General features: G+C 40.6%; 2 protein-coding genes across 2 annotated transcripts; both read right to left on the minus strand.

Annotated features, from left to right (window-relative positions):
• Positions 1-1,542: 1,542 nt before the first annotated feature.
• Positions 1,543-12,476, minus strand: LOC120793832 (uncharacterized oxidoreductase YjmC-like). The gene is made up of 11 exons (XM_040134264.1): positions 12,286-12,476; positions 7,938-8,086; positions 7,602-7,790; positions 6,982-7,043; positions 6,670-6,723; positions 6,345-6,443; positions 5,599-5,734; positions 4,860-4,978; positions 4,010-4,105; positions 3,730-3,840; positions 1,543-3,382 (listed from the first exon to the last, which is right to left on the minus strand). Exons 1-11 carry the CDS (start codon positions 12,291-12,293, stop codon positions 3,317-3,319), a joined length of 1,089 nt encoding a protein of 362 aa, XP_039990198.1. The 5' UTR covers positions 12,294-12,476; the 3' UTR covers positions 1,543-3,316.
• A 5,964-nt stretch (positions 12,477-18,440) lies between these two features.
• On the minus strand, positions 18,441-20,555 carry LOC120793833 (interferon-induced transmembrane protein 5-like). Its single transcript, XM_040134265.1, has 2 exons — positions 20,349-20,555; positions 18,441-18,662 (listed from the first exon to the last, which is right to left on the minus strand). The coding sequence occupies exons 1-2, from the start codon at positions 20,553-20,555 to the stop codon at positions 18,441-18,443; spliced, it is 429 nt and encodes a 142-aa protein (XP_039990199.1).
• Positions 20,556-21,468: the final 913 nt, after the last annotated feature.

Below are 21,468 nucleotides of genomic sequence, written 5' to 3' on the forward strand. Positions count from 1 at the left end.
TAATACTCAGTACATTCAATGACATTCATACCTGATGTTATTATTTTCATTTCATAATTATGTCTCTAATGTTACATCTCTTAATGTTAAAATAGTTAGTAAAATAGTGTTGTAATGAAATAACAAATGTCATCTACCTGTTCTCACACCTGTCCTATCTGGATTGTAGTGCCATACCATTCCCTGTATTGTGTGTGTGTGTGTGTGTGTATTCCTGATGCTTAGCTAAAGTGGTTAGTGACGAGCTCTGTGACTTCTAAGCTCTTCTGATCTGATCCTCCGCCAGTGAGAAAGTGCTTCTCTCCAGCAGCAGTTACACTAATCTCCTCCACAGTGGATCCCTGCGGATTTGCTGCTTCACAGTCATAACGACTGATCAGCTGCATCAGGACCTCACTTTCTCAAAGTGTGTTTCATCTGTGTGACTAATCTCGTCGGTTTAGCACCAGTTTGGTTAAAAAAAACCAAAAAACATTTCTCCTTCTCCCCTCTGTTGCCTCATTCCCTGCAGATATGACCCTGCTTCTTGGAAAAATAACACCACCACACACACTCATGACTAAGCAGCCAGTAGTGTCTGATAGCACATACAAGTCCAAAAGCAAACACTAACCAACACACACACACACACACACACAGACACACACACACACGCATACCATGCCCTTTTGGCATCACTGGCCCCATCAGTAATAGCCGATCACTTCATGATTTGCTCATTCAGTGAGTGATGGACAGATCCCCCCTCAGCACCACAAAAGAAAACACCTGTTCGAATTTGCTTAATCCTAGCCAGCGGCCCTGCTCTTGGGGCTCTTTGGGGCCCCGTTTAATCCGCACAAGGGCACCGGGCCAAGGCCAGGGTAGATTAGACCTCACCATCCATCCATCCATCCATCCATCCATGCACACACACCTCCAAGTCAGCCCCTATAACGAGTGTTTGAATCGGCCCCTTAATCCTTGGACTCGGCGGAGCCCTCCACCCAGCACTCACCCACCTTCCCCCTCAGCAAAAACCTAATCTCCATGCATCCCCTTCATACCCACTCACAGATCTGGCCCAGCCCAGCTGAGCACTCACTTACCCCCCCCCCCTTGGGGCTGAAAGCCCATTGATTTGTTGATTTCTCTTCTTTTGTCTACGGCCGGCCGAGTGTTAACGAGACATCCAGGGTCCGGGGCCCAGTGCCAGGACTTTTGGCATGGGAGATTAAGGTCCTGATCTGGGCATCTGTCACTGCCCAGTCCCCCTTCTCTGTTCTGGCTCTGGGAGAGGCCTCGCCGGCCGTCAGTCGTTTTCAGAATGAGCTGTTCAAGCTGTACATCGATCCCAACAGGAGAAGAAAAGTGTTGTCTTCCGTGCAACAAAAGCAGACAGGCAGTTTAACAACTAAAAACATTATTTGGAAAATATTTTGACATCAATTGCAGTTGGAATTGGTGGACTGGTTTTGTGTGTATCGTCATTATAAAGATACACTAAAGACACACGCATAAGTGCAACTGACACATAGCGACACATACACAGAAACAGATCCATGCATTTATTTCATGTGCACCCATCTGTGTACACACTCATATGGACATTCAAAACTATAATAGGATCCAGTCTGTGCACAGAACTAGTCTGTCGAAATTTAGGTGAGTTGTTATTTATCTTCTAGTTTCAAAGAAGAGATGTTATGTATTTCTATTTCCATGGCAACTTGGAACACCTGGTAGTATCGTTTTTATGAAATGAAGTAAACATCAAAACAAAATATGTAAAACTGCATACTACATAATAAACAATACCAGCATTACAGAACAAATGAAATGTGTAGAAAAATTCGCTTTCCAGAGAACTGACAATCAAAACCCAGGAGTTTACCCAGACTGTGTCTCCATCTAGTGGTAGAAACAAATCTTACATGCAAGCTGCATCAGGGCTTTCAACCTCTCTGACCTCAGGGCCCGCATACACCAGCTGCATCTTCATATCTGGGTAAAGTCTAATTGCGGGTGTGTCGGATTTTGCTCGAAAATAAACCGGATAGGGAATTTGAACATGAACATATTAAGGAACAGCTGTGTCACAATAAACAGATCGTATGACCGGTAACCAAGGTTTACACTCCCGTGATAAAGGAAAAGCAATTAAAAAAAAAAAAGAATTGGTCGATTTGAAAATAGGTTTAAAGGATATAATACATTTTAACTAACATAAAATCACCAATAATGTTTAGTAAAGCTGACATCAAAATTATTTTACGTATTTCAAGACTGGTTGAAAGTACAGTAAAATTGATTATATTGTTATTTAGCTACTTATGACGTAAAACAATATAGATAAGTTTGATGCATATTCATCAAATTAAGTACTGTTTTAATACCTCTGTTTTATATAAGATACTTACATAAACTACTTAAATTACTAAGGTATACAGTATATTGAATTCACCATGAGCTTTCACAAATGGAGTTACATTAAAAATGTGTAGCTCACTTCGCCATCTGGTGGTTGACATGCCTAAGGGTTCTTGTTTTGTAGATAGAGATGTTGATAAATGCATAGCATTAATGCATAGAAATACAAGTTTAGGATCTTATGGCTTTTATTTCATAAGGCACATAAGAATGATGGCGTCTGATGACCTTATAGTAAAATGAAAAACTGAGGTTTATGAAGGTAGCAAAATACAGTCCCCACGGTCAGTTAAAATGCTTTTCAGCACTAAAAAAATATATATTTAAAAACAATTATTGCATCATTACTAGCCGTCATTGGACAGTTATAAAATTGCACTGCCTTACAGCTGGAGCAAAGTAAAATGGCTCACTAACAGGGACAACCCAACTGTCAAGTTAAGGACAACAAACCACAGTGAGTGTTTCTTAGCTCCTTAATATCCAGCCACAGATCAGTCATAAACCTATTTCTTACAAGTGCTTCAAGAATGTGCATATTTCAATGTCAGAGATACAGCATCTTGAAGACACGGTTACATTTAGATTTTGAAGTCTGCAGATACAGTATCTTGAGACAAAAAAAAAAAAAAATTAAATTTTTTTTCAAAGGGTCCCTTAAAAAGAATTTTTTTCCCTATTATGTTACAAATTTCAGTACTTTAATTTAATTCATATTTTTTTCATTGAAACCTTTAAGAAGTTTAAAAAGATTAAAATACCTGACAAGCGTGGTTAAAATGAATTAAATAAGACTGTCAACATGCAGTATATAAGGTGTGTAAACAGCATTCCCAAATTGCTCGGTGTGAGCTAAAAGACAGCAAAGGTGCCGAATTTCCAAGGTTGAGAATCTTGACTGGAGCATTTAATTGGAGATGACCTTGTCACATGGCAGCAGCGGGCTGGCGCCAATTTTCTTAGCACATTCATTCTGCAGACATAAAAACGCAAATAATGAGTCAGGTTAGCTCAATCTCAAAGGCTTTTTCCTTAAAGCAATAGTTAGAAATTTGGGAAATATGCTCATTTGTTTTCTGGCTGAGAGTTAGATGGGAGGACGATACCACTGTCATGTCTGCACGGCCAGTTAGCTTAGCCTAGCATAAAAACTGGGAGCAGAGGCAAACAGATAGCCCGGCTCCGTCCAAAGATAACAAACTCCGCCTTCTGGCACCTCTAAAGCTCACTAATTAACATGCTACGTCTTGTTTTATTTTACAGGGGGATTGTGTGCCAGACTCTTTCCTGGAAAGGTGCAGTCATTTTTTGGAGGCTTACCATGTAGTTGACGACATTGATGTGGTAGGAAATCCCGCCCATCTCTTCACACTTCTTCATGTTTATCCTCTCGGGGTCTCCAGCAGCCAAAACGGGAGCGTCAGCGTCAGCCTGTGACAAACAGCAACAACAACAAAAATCAAGCTCAAAGCAATTAAGTTGCTTTAGACGTGCATGTTTTTTCTGTCTTGAGAAACTGCAATCACTGGACATCGTCAACATGTTTTTTTTGCCCTTGATTAGTCTGTATATCAACGTTGCAGCAGTAGGAGCTACTCACAGGATCCATTCCTCTGTGGATGGACAGCAGGTCTGACATCCTGTCGCTGAACCCGGGCGCAAAGTTCTCTGGGTTAATCGCCACAAAGCACTGGCCCTAAAAAACCCAAAAAGGACGTTGACAACACTGTGACCTGACCCAGTACAAACAGTAAAGAGACCTATGACGCATCATAACATCCAACCGGCCTCTGAGTCATTGATTTGATTTTTCAGAGAACAGTGGCTGTCAAAGACTGCATCTCAACTGGTAAAACTTGGCTCTCGACGGAATTATCCTGTCATGGCTGATTTCTTTGCTATTGTTGAGCGAGAACTGATCGTTTTACCAACTTTACTCCTAGTCTTGTAATCATCACCATATTGTAAAGCAGCTATCTAATGTATCTTATCAAGAAATGTATTTTATCACTAGAATACGAACTCTGACTAAATTAGTTCATTGGGCAATAATTCCAAAAGCAAGCAGTTTGTTTAGGTCGACTGTTCAGTCACTAGAGGAACATAACACTGATAAATGAAAGAAAATTGATAAATGTGGCTCTATGGAGGACTTAAATACATTTCTAAAATTCATTTTCCATTTCAGATATTAAAAATTTTGGGTTTATCAGCAATGACTTACAGAAAAGTCATTTTCAACCTATTTTCTTAGTCTGTTCCATTACACAGACAATAAGAACTTAGGACAAGGAGGCTAACATTTAGCATGTCATGTCACTAACAACTACTATGAAAACAAGCTACCTTATTATCTTTTTTTCTTCTTTTTTTTTAAAAACATGGGGTCAGCACATCCTCTTTGAAACACAACAACGTAAGCCAACAGAAAAATTCAAAACAAAATGTACCAGGTCAGCAACACGGTCCGTTACTTTCCACGTGCGCACGTGTTTGCTGTACGTGGCACCGGCCAAGATACCACAGAACACCTCCACCATCATTCCCAAACCGTAGCCTTTGTATCCTCCTGAAAGCAGCAGAGACATAACATGACATACATGAACTTCAGTTGTTTCATTTAGCGGAAATGTAAATGCAAAAAAATGCGTGACATAATATACAATTAGGCCACAATAGAGACAAACTGGGATGTCACCCTCCCAAATGGTGCACCGCCCACAACCTGTTAAGCACTGTTGTGCACAGATTAGTAAACTGGAAGGGGAAAAATATTTGGGAGGAAGAAATGCTCATTCATAAAAAAGTTCATCGGGCAAAAACTTTACTTCTTATATGGGTCTTTTCTGGATTTTTGAGTTGGTAGTTTTTTTAGTAGTAGAAGTAGCTCTTTCTTAAAGTTGACACTTGGTGTAGATGCTGCACATGAAAGACTCAATCAGCCGGTCAGAGCAATGCTTAAGTTGGAGACTGTACGATTTTCTCGTTGAGTGTTACGCTAATTATTTCTGAGGGGAAGAGTAGGACGGGAGGATTATTGCAACACGATATCGGAATGTGAGCAGAAAGTCTAAAACGTAACCGAAGAAGAGAAAAGGACAACGCCAGCAGAACGGCAACATCTCGGACAGGATCTCTTGCTCCCTGAGCTGAATGCTAACATGCTAAATGTATATGCTGGTGTCTGACCTGTGGCTTCACTGCCACCAATGGGCACCAGTCCTCCTCCACTCAGGACTCTCTTGGGGTCTGTTGTCAACTTTCCCTCAGCGTCGCAGCCCCAGCCCTCAGGGATGAGGTCTCCGCGCCGCTCGTGGAGCTCCACCTGCGCACATTACATTAATCAAGAGAGTTAGAAGACTTCACATACTCTATATAGCACTTTTCAAAAAGGTTAGAAAGTGCTTGACAAATACAAATACTACCTAATTTTACAATAGAATGTAAACCAAATACGTCCGTGCATTTATTTTGATTAGGCTAATAATAGGATTTGCCTCATCCTCTTTCAGATGACAGGAACACAAAATGTGATGCCATGACATGAATCCATTCGGAAGTTACATGACTGAGTAGTGTGTAAATGAATTAATTTAATTCAGAAGTTCCTTATCCAGTGACCTATGATTGCACACTATGTGAACATCCATTCTTAACAAGTTTAGATATTTGGCAAAAAAAAATAGGGCTTTAAAAAATAAAACAGCCCAGGTCAAAATCGGTAAATTGGTGCAGGTAATGTCTCTTGGCATTGAGGAAGTTATGTTCTTAAGTATATTATGGTATCCTTTTGTTGTCTTGTTTGTTTCTTGTACTCTGAGAGTCTGGTGTTGAGGATTTTCAATAAATTTCAAATTTCAATTAAAAAAAAACAAAAAAAACAGATTCGTATGGAAGGCATCCCCGATGGCTTACCAGCATGAACCCGATCTTACCTTTCCAAGCGCTACTGCTGACGTGGCCATGTCCAGAACAAAGCTGTCTCCGTCTTTAGCGGGAGCTGCCATACTAATAGGGTTGGTGCCCAACGTGCACTACAAACAGCGGGTTTACAATATTAGGATGGGAAAGATTTTTACATGCATGGTTCTTGTTCAGGGACTTTGGAAACATCTTAGCTAAATACGCATTCAATCGGTATTTTGACGTGATTACCATATACTCTGCAGTAAGTACATAGACAATTTCCACAGTAGAACAAGACCAGCTCATATGTGGCATGCAGTGCAGCTTATTCTCTTGAATAAATAATACAGTTACCTCTTTACCACGTGTAGGAACCACCAGTGGGGACGTGTTGGTAAATGACATGCCCTGTTGGGGTCAGATCAATATCAAAAAAAAAAAAAAAGAAAAAAGAAAATAATGGTTGGAAATACAGTATATTAACTCGCATTTGTTGCTAGTGATAGCATATAAAATATAAGACATGTTGGTTTGAATTACAGCATTTCTGGAAAAATCTGAACTGAAACCAATGAAAAAACCCAGGGAATCTTAGAGGATTTTTAACAACAGCAGTAGTGTAAATATTGTAAAATGGGTCAACAGGCAGGTAAATGTTTCACTCACAATCATGTTTTCCTTCAGAGCTTGCATTGCGTAGTATCCGGCAATACCATAATGATTGGAACCTAAGAATGAAAAGTGCCATTAACATTTAATGGTTTAAAAGCACTGCTAATTAATTCTCATTGTTTTATTTATCAAAATGTGTTTATTGCTCTTCCACTATGGTCAAGTGACAAAATAAAATTTTGGCCTTTGATAAACTATAGAGGGATTTTATAGTTTAAACCAAAGTGAAATATTTTAAATCCAACTCGCTGAAAGTTTTCTGCAGTCGTCAGTCTTACCTACGGTGGTAATCTCTACTCTCACACTTAAATGCCTGTTATATGAGCCAAACACTCTACTAATCTTTAAAACAGGGAAAATAATCCCATTACGAACTCTGAACATTCGGTCCAATCACATACAGGCTTGCATCTGATGTCTGAGCATGTTGGTGTGAAACATCAGCTCACAATAAATGACTAAATTTGTTTTTCCTACAGATGAACTTTGCCTCAAACAAAATGCGTCATACGATTTAAGTCTGCGGCGCAACAGTTATCGCCTTCTCAAGTTTTAATCTTTTAACTACAGTTAAAGCAACCACAGCAAGATGCCCCCTAAAAAAAGGGACTCACCGTGTGCCACCACCCAGCCGATGCCGACTTCTTTGGCCTTCTTTATGGCCATATTCATGCAAAAGTTTCCCACCACGGGACCCAGGAGGTTCTTCCCATCCACCAGCGCTGTGGCAGCACTCTCCTTCTCCACCACCGGCTCACCGTCCTTGGCACAGATTCCTGTCTGGATGTCCTTTACGTACATGTCTGTTGAAAAGTATGGAGACAGCGAGCACAAACGACACCCCTACTTAATTACCAGTCAAATGTCGCCGACTTTACCCCTACAACTGTGCCGCCACCTTTGCACTACACATGCAAACAAAGTGGTGATCTACCAGCGTCCTCGCTCACCCATCCTGTTGAGTCCATGGCTGTAGTGGCCCCTGTGGTCTCCTTCCACCAGCACCATGGCCAGGCTGCGAGCATGGTGCGGCTTGGTGCCCACGGCCGTCATACACCTCTCGATGAAGCCTTGCACCTCCGACTGGCTAATCAGACATCTGCAGAGAGGAAATGTTCAAAGTACAGGTAATCACAGAGGATTATATCATCATTGCAGTCAAATTATTTTAGCTGCAGTGGAGTAATGCAGTCAAAACAAGTGGTTAATGATAAGGAGTATGACAACGGACTGTCTTCTAGCTTCTCTGCAAATTAAATCAAGGCAACTCAGATCCAGAAAAAAAAAAAAAAAATCAATTGAGTCAACACAATAGTTTTTGCTGATATTCTGTTTTTCATACAAAAGTTGGAACAGAACTGGGACTCTGACTTTTGACCCTAAAAGCAAACCACGCCAAGTGAAAAGCTGCCCTATTATGTCCTACGACAAAGTCCTGCAAGGGTGAACCCTTTTATTGCCCCACAGTTGGTAGGATTTGACCTTGTGGACAGTTTCATGCTAATTCAAAGTTTGAAGTCCGTCTTTGCAAAAGTGATTGCACAACCTGGGAACATATAGAATATAGGTCATGTGGTAAACTTCAACTGGTGTTACATTAAATTGTTACTGCAAAGCGACATCGGCAGAAAAACTCTGATGGTTTGACCACCGTAAACAAAGCTGCAACCTTTCTGTTGACTTTGCAAAGCGATGCTAGAATAAGTGAACGTAAGAACTGGCAGGACATCGTGTACCGGATGATGTTTAGGAAAAATTTGTTGTCTCTCTCCGAGCTATAAAAAGTGGTTACTCTGTTTCTGTCATAATTAAAGTCACGTGCATTAAAAACTTCAGAAAAACTGTGTGTCTGACAGTGTGAAAGATGTGCCTTTAATAAATTAGGGCGAGTCCCGATTGCAACATGGCAACAGCTTAAGTGATCAATCAAAATAATAGTGATTATTTTTGCCTTAAATTCTAAGATACAACTTTTCAGGCAGAAAAAAACTTAGAATTATGAAAATGTTCCTTTGCCTTTCTTACAGAACAAAGTTTAGATCTTCTTTTCTGTGAGGGGTTTGCATTATGTCATATGAGAGTCCGTAGTTTTTCTTCCCAGGTATATTTCTTTTCTAATTGCCCTTTTTACTTGTGCTCTGTGTAAAAATCAACACCAGTTAAAAGACAACCTGAGAAATAACATAATGATTACGTCATCCAAAAATCTGCACCCCAAACTAGTTAATTGAGAAAAGATCTCAGAAACTACTTTTGGCTCATTAAACGTAACACCTCACTGTAATAAAACATGTTTGGGCAACGAATGACAACGGGATCAATCAAAAACTCAAGCTTTTATTAACATTGACGGAACTGACCATATCTCTGTTCCTAATGTGTAATGCTGAATATGTGATGTTCCCATTCCTCTCTTCCTTCTCCGTTTTCCTTCACTGCTCCCCATGTTTCTTCAATTGTACAGTGTGGTATGTGGCGGTTACTGGAGCCATACTAAAGTCGTAAGTTTCGGAATGCACCATAATTGTGTCCAGATACAGTATGGGCTGCAGGCGAGCTGGCTCTGCCCTGTGATTGGATGATTCACAGTTCCTCTCTTAAATAACTCTGTGTTGTGTACAAACAGCTTCGCTCTAAACCGGACACGGATGCAAGTCACTGAATCTTCTGCACCTCAGACTTGAGGCTGTTTCTGGGTGATTATCAAATGACGCATCCCCTTTCCACGGGTTTACTGCGACTGAAACCATTGCACAAACTACTGGATGCTGGATAAAAATCCTGTTATAGTATCTGGTTCTGGTTTCTAACACGAGCATCAGACTGTGAGACGAGCAACTCATATTCACACTAAACTCTGTAAGATCTTGAGAGCAGCCTATTTGAACCCTTCTCTTTGATCCTTATTGACTCACCACTTTGTATGAGACATCAACTATTACATTTAGGTGTCCCTCAAGCACAAAATTTTGTTGGGAGGACAGTCCGTCAGACTTGTTTTTCAGCTTTTATTCATGAAGAAAACCGGCGTGAATCAAGCTGGGGCACAAACAAGGCCTTAAACAGTACATTGTGTACGTCTATAGGGCCACACCCTGACTCCTCTGCCCCCCCGTCTTTAACTGTGAGTGGGGAAAGAAAGAAAAAAAAAAAAATGTCGGCAGCACTTTTAATCCAGCAAACTGACACCATTGTGCTCGAAAGTGCCTTACAGAATATAAAGAGCGCTCTATGTCTTTCAGCAAACACGCAGCAGTTTAACACAATTATACTTGTACAATGCCCCAAAGCAGGGAAATATGCTTATTTTGCTTTGTTTGCCGTATGAGTTAGATGAGAAGATGGATACCACTCCCATGTGTGTACGGTTGTTTAACAGTAAAAAGAAAGATTTGCCCTTTTACTTCTATTTCTTGATAAGGACCAGTCACATCCTGGAGTCTCCACTGGTTGCCTGGTGACTGGTCCAGGGGAAGAAATAGTCTGGCACATAAACCCGCAAAAAAATGTTACACTTCAGTTATTGTATGGATTAAACAAATGAGATATACAGATTTTTGTAACCCTTGGACAAAACAAGGCTAGCTGTTTCCCCCTGTTTCCAGTCTTTATGCTAAGCTATGCTAACTGGCTTCTGGCTCCAGCTAGAGACTGGCTACCGTACACATATGGGAGTGGTATCAATCTTCTCTTCTCTCCTCTCAGCCACAAAGCAAATAAGCAAATTTACAAAAAAATAAAAAAAAAAATGCTGTACTATTCCTTTCAAGGAATTTTAAAAAGCCAAGAGTATTTTGAGCAGAAGGTCAAGCTAAAATTTGAGACCTCATCAACAAATATTATATAGGGAAATACATCAGATTTACATGGAATTGATCATTAATAATTGAACACACTTTTCCCCATGCAAACCTTTAGTGAATCTAGACAAATGTTAGTTTCTCTCAAAACATAGATTTTGACCTTTACCCTTGTTGCCATTCTACCGCAGGCCCTCCTTATTTGGACACGCATAACACAGGTGGGATCACTAATACCTGACAAGGAGTCACAGATAAGGGAAAACTTTGACCGGGGCTTCATGATGGAAGCATGACACCCTCCAGCCCGGTCGGCACCAAAGAGATCTGTGCCAGCGACTGGGAGCATGTCCCAAGGTCACAATAAGGCCCCCATAGGCTCAGTGTTTGTTTAGGAGCCACACTGTATGTAATGTCTGTAAGGCTCGTAGGTAACTGCAGTTCAAACGTAGCTTAAAAAGCAGCCACTGTTCTCTGATTAAATTTTCTGGAGGCCAGTGGATGTGGGTACAGGGCCACTATTCATGGTTACAGGTATACTGGGACACGTGTGCATGTCTAAGAATGGGTAAACACTTGCCTATAGCACGGACATATGAAAAGTACAATGGGAACAGATCCACTCAACAGCTGTAAGCCTTGCTGCTTCCACGAGCTGCTACTAAACTTTTATCCTGAAGATGGAGAAGTTACATCGTAAATCATGTCTCGTGAAGGTGGAAGTGAGGATCCTCTTGAATGTGCGCAGGAGGGTGTGTAATTGTTTGCTCTCTTTTCAGGTGTTTATTGCACAAACTAATCTACAGACATTCAAACGTAAGCTGAAATCCGGACGCAGGCGTACTTGATTGGCAGACTGTGCAGACTATTTGTACAGTTCGACATGGTAAAATAGGTAAACAACAATAGTTAAAATAAGCACATCAAACAACCACGTGAACATGACAGTCAGGGTCTTTCATCTATGCAAAAAGCATGCTTGGCTGTTGGTGCAGAAAGGCAGAGTCGCTGAACAGGACAGTGCTCCAAGGGGTCCAAAGATGCAAATTATTCTCAGTTAAAAACCTTTCGAGGGAGCTGTGATAATCCTCATTTGCTTCCCTTTTGTAACATCTTTTTTATTTTTAACTGAAAACCACACGCTGTCCATTATTGAAAAGAAAAAAAAACGATATGAAATTGACTTAAGTTTAATTAAGTTAAATCCAAAAAACACAAGTTTTCCATCTACATTCATTACAAAACAGGAGCAACACGACACTCGCTACACTGTGGCGTGTGGTGGAGTAGAAGTATGAAGAAGCAGAAAATGGAAATAATCAAGTAACGTACAGGTGCCTCGGAATTGTAAAATGCACTGAGAGTGAAGTGCAACTCTGTGAGTCCTATTTCACCGAGAACAGGTTTCAGTGGACTGTCCTGCCATGCAGCTCATTCCTACCTCCACTGACTATTAACTACTCCACTTCACTCTTCTCGACCACCCCGAGCCCCTTACCTGCTCATGTTGATGGTCCCGTGTGCCCCTCTTCACGTCGACGGCTTGTCCTCCTTGGCCGTGGAGCTGGTTCTGGTTCTGCGGTCGGTTCTCGACGAGATCCACGATGACTCCACCAACTTGCTCTTCAAGCCCCGCGGAGTTTGGAGACGCCCAGTGTTGCCAAGTCTACCAGGTATGCTGTCCGTCTGTATCTCTGGGGGCGTGTTGGAGGTGGGAGGGGGGGGCTCGAGGAGGGAGTCTCTCTGCGCGCCATCACGTTGGCCTGTTCCGTCGTGACAAGGCGGTGGAGCTGGGCCCACTACGGGCGGAAAATATCACCGTAGTATTCATTTGGAGGACTTCTGCTGCAGATCACCAATGGGCTCCTCGGTTTATTTCATAACACTTGTTTAACGTTTCGGTTTTAGATTTACCCAAACTAACAACAGCTTTCTATGTCAGTGCACATCACAAAAAAGTACTGCCTCCTTCACAGGTGAAAAAAAAAATGTTTTTTTTTTAGATTTTCCATATATTTCTGAGGGAAAGAAATATATATATATATATATATTTTTTTTGTAGGCAAATAAATGCAGAAAGTGCCTAACGAGATGCTGTTTGAGAAGCAAGCAAGGTCGCAAATTCTTGGAAGGGGTGGCGACATGTGGCCCTGGGGCAGTGTGTTAGTTGCATAAGACAGCATGGGAAAGGGGATGAGTGGGGGGAATGGAGCTCATTGCACCCTCCAGTCGCTCAGATCTGTTTTAAATTACGTGTACTGCTGTACATTTTGTTCTCATGAAATGTGGGAGTTGCCCGCTTTTTTTTTTTCCTTACAAAATGAATGCACTTTTGTTGCATAAGAAGCTGGTCATGCTTTTTTTTTTCTTTTTTTACGTTTTCTTGTCCTTACTTACTTTTTTTAACTTAATTTCTCTGACCCGCCGTACCACATGCGATGTTAAAGTGGCCAGTGCATTTGATCTTTTTACAATTTATGACTGGCCTCAAACATGATAAATAATTGCATTAATTAATCTCCTGATTTTTTAAAATGTCTGTATACATTTGTATTATACATGGTCCCAACAAGGACAACATTCTTTAAGGTGTATGCTGGTACAAAATGGTAGCTCCACCAACATCAGTCCGTTCAGTATGTATTTTTTTTATGCAGCCCATGTGCTTACACAGAGTTTCTGATGAAGATATTCTCATCTGTTTCTTATTGGAGTAAGTATCATAAAATATCTCAACGTGGACAACGGCCTATTCCTACACTGTCTTTGATTGGAGGCCGGCCGTTGCATGTGCTAATCTCTGCTTCTTTTAAATCTAGGAACAAAACCAAAGTTACAAAGACTGACTCGAGAAATATAAGTGAGTGATGCAACTCAATTCAAAAGTCCTGTAATTAATACTGCGTTCATGTAAACTTTCAGTTTTTAATGGTTTCCTGACACAGTGTCAGAGAGATGTAGATAAACACTCTAACCTGTAATTTGTGGTAGTGTTGTATTGGATTCGATTATATTGTAAGGTTTATCTAATATTTGTTCTTTGTAAATGAGGTGAACAAAATTAAGAGACATCTTTCCCAATACTACTACATACTGTTGTTATAATATTTCTCCATTTAGCACATAGTGGTTATCAATTAGAGGCTGGATGGAAAAAAAAAAAAATCAGGAAATCCCATATGTCCTGGTGCCTCAAGTCCGGCAGGCCACAAGGGGTCAGGCACTCACTGGGAATGTAAGTATGCGTGGTGTAGATGCACACAGTGAACTGCATATTACATGTTCTATGCAGACATTCTGTCCACATGGTAGGAACACAATAGTACACACATAATAAATGTCGGATTTTTGGTAGTCTTATGCAAAGGCACATGTTGCACCAGTGTAGCTTTGATTTGGTAGTGAACGAACTGAGTTCATGCATGGCTTTCATATGTTTATAGTCCTGGCATTTACGAGACAGACAAGATATAATAAGATGCTTTAGCGTCACTTTCTCTGCAGTTTACAAAATACTTTAATCGGTTATGAAACGGTTTGCACTCGAACCTAATGTAACCCAACAAATGAAGCTCTGAAAAAAGCTTATCCTATCAACAGAGGAAAGAAAAGAGAGGAGTTGTAATTTGGCAGCGAAGGTTACTGTGTGTTGTGAATAATATATTTTTTGTTTTGATAATGTCTTAACTTGGAGTGAACTTGCCCTTGGGACTGGGACGATGCGTTGAGAGCGAAGGGTGTGGAAACCAGTTTAACTACTATATCACCCACGCATGATCAGAATAAAGCAAATTCCATGGCTGCATCTGCTTTCCTATGTTATAGGCACTATAATCAAATTAAGTAACGGATACAATACATTTACAGCATTTTTCTAATGAGAAGACAGGTCGAAACAATGTGCTATTCTGTATAACAGGCAACTGATTCAACTTGTTGCCAGTTTGACAGGAAGAGCTGGGAGGTAGTCTGAAATGTCAGGAGTGGCGGTAAATCTCAGGGTTAATTTATGCTGGAAATGAAAAATCCGGAAGAGCACTTGTGGGATTAGTTTAGACCGAGAAATGCAGCTCGACATTAATAATTTCTGCTCTAAGGGGTTCTGTGTACCCAGGCTGTAGAGTCAGTGGATGATTATATATTGTATTGAGGCAGTTACCTGTTTTTGCCTGCCAATTCAGGCAGGATTGCCGCAGAATTCGCTTTGGATATTCTTAGGCGTAACCTTGGACTGGCTACGTCCACAGGTGGGGGCAGAAGCTGGTCGCAATAGTGTTGGTTGCTGTTTTTTTGAACGTTTGAAAACGTTCTGTTGTTGGACCATAGAAAACAAGACTTGAGCTTTAGGCTGCCCAAAACGCACTACTGATGGTGCATATAGGAGTTTTTTTTTGTCCTATTATACTGCTAAGAACAATGTGTCACAATGGTGGAAAGATGGAGAAAATTCTTTACAGTGGGGACATTGTACCACGATGGGGTATTTTAGGGTTAAAAGTTTGGTACAGGTTTAAATTGAATCCTCACTTAAATACACTTGAATCCCTAAAAATTGGATTAGGATTGTTTCTGTATTATTAATCATACACATGTTGCACAGTGCTTGGTTTGCCTTCTACCAACTGCTGAGCATATTTTAAAAACTTTTCAGTTAGGGTAAGAGTGAGGCATGTTGTCAAGTGTTAAAGTTTAGGTTAGATGTTTGTTAATTAATACAAAGGTTTTTGTATGTTTCCCTCCAGCATGTCTTCCCAATGCTTCCCCAGGTCTCGTCTGTAGTGAACAGCCCCCAGGAGAGAGCAGTGACAAGCTCCCTCTGCAGTGCTAGCCTATAATTCTCCATGGCTCTGACATCTGTAAGCATTTCTCTCCGACCACAGGAGGAAAATAGAAAGTTGGAAGCTAGAAGCTGTGATTTGGGTGTGTATAAATAAAGTTGCAAGCAACGGGGAGGCTGCTAATATGATGGGAGGGCAGAGGGTGGGAGGTTGTCAGGAGCCGGACACCCAAGTCATCAAAGACAAGGGAAAAGGAGCAGGCAGACAAATTAAGCCTCTAAGGGATTTACTGTATGACGTTCAGATTTAGCTGCTGAATTGAAAAGCCGTTGGGTGTATTTCACATTCCATATACAAGGCATGTACTAGCTTGATTCATTCTCTGCTATCACATCCTCCTTGATTCACATGTTTGCCCTCCACATGCCTTTATCAGAACATACTGTATGAGATGTTAGTAATGACAGCTACACATAATGCCTGCAGTTCAAACCATTACAAATATATATATGTATATATATGTATGTATATATATGTGTGTATATATATATATATATATATGTGTGTGTGTGTATATATATATATATATGTGTGTATATATATATATATATATATATGTGTGTATATATATATGTATATATATATATGTTTGTACATATATGTATATATAGATGTGTGTGTGTTTATGTCTATGTATATATATATATATATAATGTGTATGTGTATATATATATATATATATACACACACACACACATATACATATATATATATATATATATATATATACACATATATACATATACATATTTATATATGTGTGTTTATGGACTGATGACTTTAAGGGATGACTTAAAGGACTAAGTCCTTGAAGGACTTGTTGTAAGCAACAGCAATGTTGGCACACCATTCCGGGATGGACATTTTGGGAGCCCTGTTTTAAACCATATGTCATTAAATGTGAAATCTGCATTTACTTGTGCAACTCCTTGATTTAAATGAAAACAAAAGCGATTCTGTCAAATGCAGAGGTACCACAAATGCCATATTTGGTGTCTTTGAAAACGTGAACCTTGGGGTTTTAATTGTAATCTAATAAATTATTGTGTGTACAACGTACATGTGTGATGAGGACCCTAAAAGCGGGACCAGGTAGTGTATCAGATGTTTAGCGTAACTTGAAAAAAAATAGCCACACATTGGCTCAGGCTATGTAGATTTTCCTGGGACACTAACCAGCCAGCCAAGAGCTAGTGAAAAATGACAAGGGTTCCCCAAAATGTGTGCCAATCAATTTGTGGTAATTCCTCAGGCTGAGTGCAGATTGAGTGGAAATGAGAGATCTTGTCCCGCTGCAGGCCTCCACATTGCTGCTGACTCCTCTGTAGTGGTCTGCCTGGGCGGCCTTGCCTTACAACTGGAGGACACATTTACACAGTTTCCTAAAATGGGATCTACTGTATATAGTTGGTACAGCAGCAGGCTCACAGCTGGGATGAAAACAACCATGCCTTGCCCATTTCCTCAGACCCGCCCCAATAACAAACCTATGAAGCCCATAATGATCACTTTAAAGTGGCGTGTAGGTGCTGCAACAGAAATGCAAGGGCCATTTGAACACTCATATTTTTCATCCCTGTGTTCATTAGCTGAGAGGGGATCTGAAAAAGACCATACAATTGTTGTTAGATTTTGAAATAAAAGTAAGTGAAAGCATAATGTGAAGGAGAAAGTTAAGGCTGATTTGTTTTTCAATGCAATACTGAGTTAACAGTATCTGATTTATTTAGCTCACTCACAAGAGGTTGGCAATAAGATGATGTAAAGTCAATATACTTAAAACAGCAAAATACAAATAAAAATACATGAATAATGACAAAAAATAGATTTATGTTGTAACAGTAATACAATTTTTAAAACCGATGAAAGACAAAAAATAAAGGACTATCAATGGGAGGTGAATGTTGATTGTCCTTTGAAAAGTGATTTCTCATCATCACGGTATTCAGACTTTGGCTCCACAGTCTTCTGTTGTCTCTTCTCTTTCTCCTCTATCTGCACTGACCAGAGGTAATTTCCGCTGTCATCCAAATTTCCATTCAACATAAATACAATAAATAACAACAACAATGACCCAGAGTAGCTTTTTGCTCAATCTCTCAGCCTGGATTCAGCTCTTTTCTCGTCTCCATTTACTCTACTACTTATTTTCTATTTTTGGCATCTTCAATCTTTGATCAGCTTCACATCTAAACTGGCAATTTTTGGGAGACTGGCAGGTGTAAGCTAAATGCCCCCTAATACTGACATCACGATTAGGGATGCACTAATACTAATGTTTTTTTTCGGGTTTTTTTCTCACAATACCAATTCTGAGAAATGCCAGACCACAAGCACTAAACAGCTGTATTGCTTTTACTGAAGAACATAAACTTGTATCATTAGTTTTAGGTCTCTTGTCCAAAGGTCTTATGCTTTATCCATCATTTTTTATGTGTAACTGTGAGATACTGGTCAAACTTCCCATTTTTAGTCTTGTACCGGCCTAATATTTGATACCAGCCGTAATATTGGTGCATCCCTTGGAAGATATTCTTTTAATACACAGCCCAAGTTCTACTTTTCCTTTTCACCAATTAGGATTATTTTAATGCTGAGCAGACTTTCAGAAAGTCCAGGACAGGCCCTGCCCTCCATACAGAAAAGGAACACTTAGACCTTTATCACTTGGCATAGCCGGGCTAAAATTCTTAGGAGCTATTATGTCAGCCCTCATCTGCTGAATCTTTAGGGTTTTTTGTGAATGGGTGGACTTTGAGACTGATCTGATTTAAAAAAAATTTTTTTTTTTTAATTTCTCTCCCTCCACCTGCATCTACCAGCTGAACAGTTTCATGAAGTTTCTGAAGCCGTCCTCTCCAAAGAAGTCGAAGGAGCCCTGGGATGAGCCAAGATGGACAAGCAGGAGGACGAGAAGGACGACGGCCAGAAGTGGGATCAGCAGGTTCCAGCCGGCTGCCAGGATGTTGTACCACTTGGCCTTGTCTGAACACTCCTGGGCCAGCTGCAGGTTCCCCTGAGTCTTCTGGTCCCTGGCCTACACACATGCACACACACGCACACACACACACCGAGTTATTTTTAACTGATACAGAAGAGTTTTAAAATAATTTCAGGTCAGTTAAAGAGATGAGCGCTTTGTCTCTACTGCTGAACTAAACACATCCAAAGACAAAATGCACATAAAGAACAATAATGCTTAGTATGTGTTTATACCTATGTAAACACTAGCTAAGCCTGTAGTACAGTGAGAGGAGGAGGGAAAACAAAGACATAATGTAATGTTCAGTGTTTTTGTTTACATCCAGTTCATCACAGCTTGTTCCATAATTCCCAGTTTTTTTCCACACAGAGCGCAGATTCTAGGCTGCGCACCGTTGGAGTGATATGGAATCCTTGAGCTGCTTCTTTTAGGCGTATACTTGTATTTTGGAACAGACCAGGCCGAATCTTTCCCTAGCACTCTCTAATTTCCCATGAGTACTTGCCCATTAGGAAGATGCCAATTATGCCATTTTTAACTCCCCAGACAAGCAGCCAGTCCCTGTCTTTAATTTGAGTGCTAGGCCAATACAAGGGCCTGCGATTCAGAGCTGCTCCCTATGGAGACAGAAATAAAAGACTTAAATAAAGGGTATATACACCCTTTTGCGGTGAGTATCTCAGAAACCTTTTTAATTCAGGTAGTCCTACAGTTTGTCCAGACCTACTTTGCACATTGCGTTTTTAGAGGAACCTTTCGCCATCTTTTAAGTGAGAACAGCTTTTTGTTTAGGTTTTTGCTCCTGTTTCTGGACGTTCCCATTCCTCTGGTAAAGGGCACACTAACGTTCTACTATGTGTGCCATCTGACCAGGGAAAATACAAGGTGTCTACAAAGTCCGAAATATATTGCTTTTTTTCCATTTTACAAAGAAGATTTTCCTGACAGAGCATTTTCATGGTGAAACAAACACAACATGGCCCCTTTTATGGCATCGTTCTACCTATTGCACAAGTCTGGCAGTCTAAATGCAGCCATGCCAAATTTTTATTTACCTTGGCAGAGAAGTAATGACTATGTCCCACTTGTTGTAGAAATTTTTCTGTGCTTCATTTCCCAATATGGCGTTCGCCTTTGCCCATTGTTTTAAAGCTTTCCTTGTCAATTCAACACACCTTTTGTCTATTACCGCCAAACTTGTCTTTCAGCTTCAAAATCATCATAGAGATGTTCTTATTGCAGATTAGGTTTCATCAGACTGGTGTTATTAAAATGAAATTTTATATTACATATTGTTAACTAAGAAATCAGCTAATAAAACTATTCTAGTAACATCGGTGAATAAACATTGTCAGTATTAACATTGTTTAATAAAACTGATTTGGAGTTACAATCAGTGATGAAGGATTAAAACAGATTTTAAAAGACTCTACAAAAAAAGAGGTTAATATGTCAGTGTCAAATAAAACAATTTTCATATGACAATGAACAATGGCTTGGCCCTTGCGTTGTTCGGATCCTTCTCTAAATCCCATCAGTAAAGAGCGTCCTCCAATCGATGCTTGGACATCTTTATCTTCAACATAAAACAGCGCAAACTCTCTCTGTCTTCCTCCTTTCTGACACATCAGTTAATCTCTGGGATGCTGAGCGCTTCATAAAGGTGTGAAATGGTCAAAACTGAAACTTGTACACAAAAGTGGCAAAAAAGTTAAAAAAAAAAAGAGCACAAGACCTCACCTTGATGGAGTAGATGAGAGCCATGAATCCCAGGCAACAGAAGTTAACGTACAAGGTGTTGCACAGCGACCAGATAAGATAGTCCCGCGGAGGATTCTTGCCAATACTGCCCATGTTCACCACGGTGGATCCAGCCGGCTTACGGGCAGACTTGCAGTTGGTGAGCGGGGTGCAGTCGGAAGGGAAGTTGTATGAATGGTTGTCCATGGCTATGTTTAGTTAGGTGTCCCACAGCTGTCGGTGAATAGGTGGCTTTGAAAACTAGCTAGTCTTCCCAAATACTCGTACACGGTCCCACTTTGGAAATCAATGCCCCCCCCCCCGCTGCGTGAGAGGCTTATAAAGGCCCATGAAGAGGGAGGTGACCGGGAGAGGACGCATGGGCAGGGTCCTTTAATATACAGTAGGTCTGTCATTATGTGGTCAGGCCTGAGAGAGACTGAAATAGAGATAAAGAGAGACAGAAAGCTGCATGAGGGAGAAGACAGAAAAAGAGACAGCAAACAGATGGATGGGAGTAGCACAAAGTCTCTTCTGCCAAACTACCCTTCACCTCGGCTTTCCTAGAGGTCTTAGTGGTGTGGGTCAGGTGGTTGAGTTGGACGGTGGTAACAGAGGACAGTGGAGGCAGGGCAGTGCTGTTCAAAAGCCCTGAAGATGTTGCGGAGGAGTTAATCTGAAATGCCGTATGCCAGAGGCCTTGAGGGACGAGTCTGTGATGTGGTCTCGTAGGGAACTGAGTGGGTGCAAACAGTTCAACTCCACTAGGTCCTGATGTCCAAGGTTAGAAGACCTTAAATAAAAGTTCTGGCCAGGAATCGTCCAGCCTAAACATGTTTTTTGTTTTTTTTTCTTAGGTAAAGCTAAAATGATTGGTCAATCGACAGAAAAATTAACCTTCGACTTCTCTGATAACTGAGTAATTATCTTTGTCAACTAGATGAATTGAAATATATCTTTGGGTTTTGGACTGTTGGTCGGACAAATTCGGTTTTATTTCGTTTAACTCTCTCCTTTCACAGCGCAGGAGTAGCTCAGTATTATATTTTCAAGCACTTCAAATTCATACAGTCGCTCACAGCGGAGTGTCCAAGCACAACCGCAGTCTGCTGTTGATGGC

The sequence above is a fragment of the Xiphias gladius genome, chromosome 8 (assembly GCF_016859285.1).
Source record: "Xiphias gladius isolate SHS-SW01 ecotype Sanya breed wild chromosome 8, ASM1685928v1, whole genome shotgun sequence".
Taxonomy (NCBI): domain Eukaryota; kingdom Metazoa; phylum Chordata; class Actinopteri; order Istiophoriformes; family Xiphiidae; genus Xiphias; species Xiphias gladius.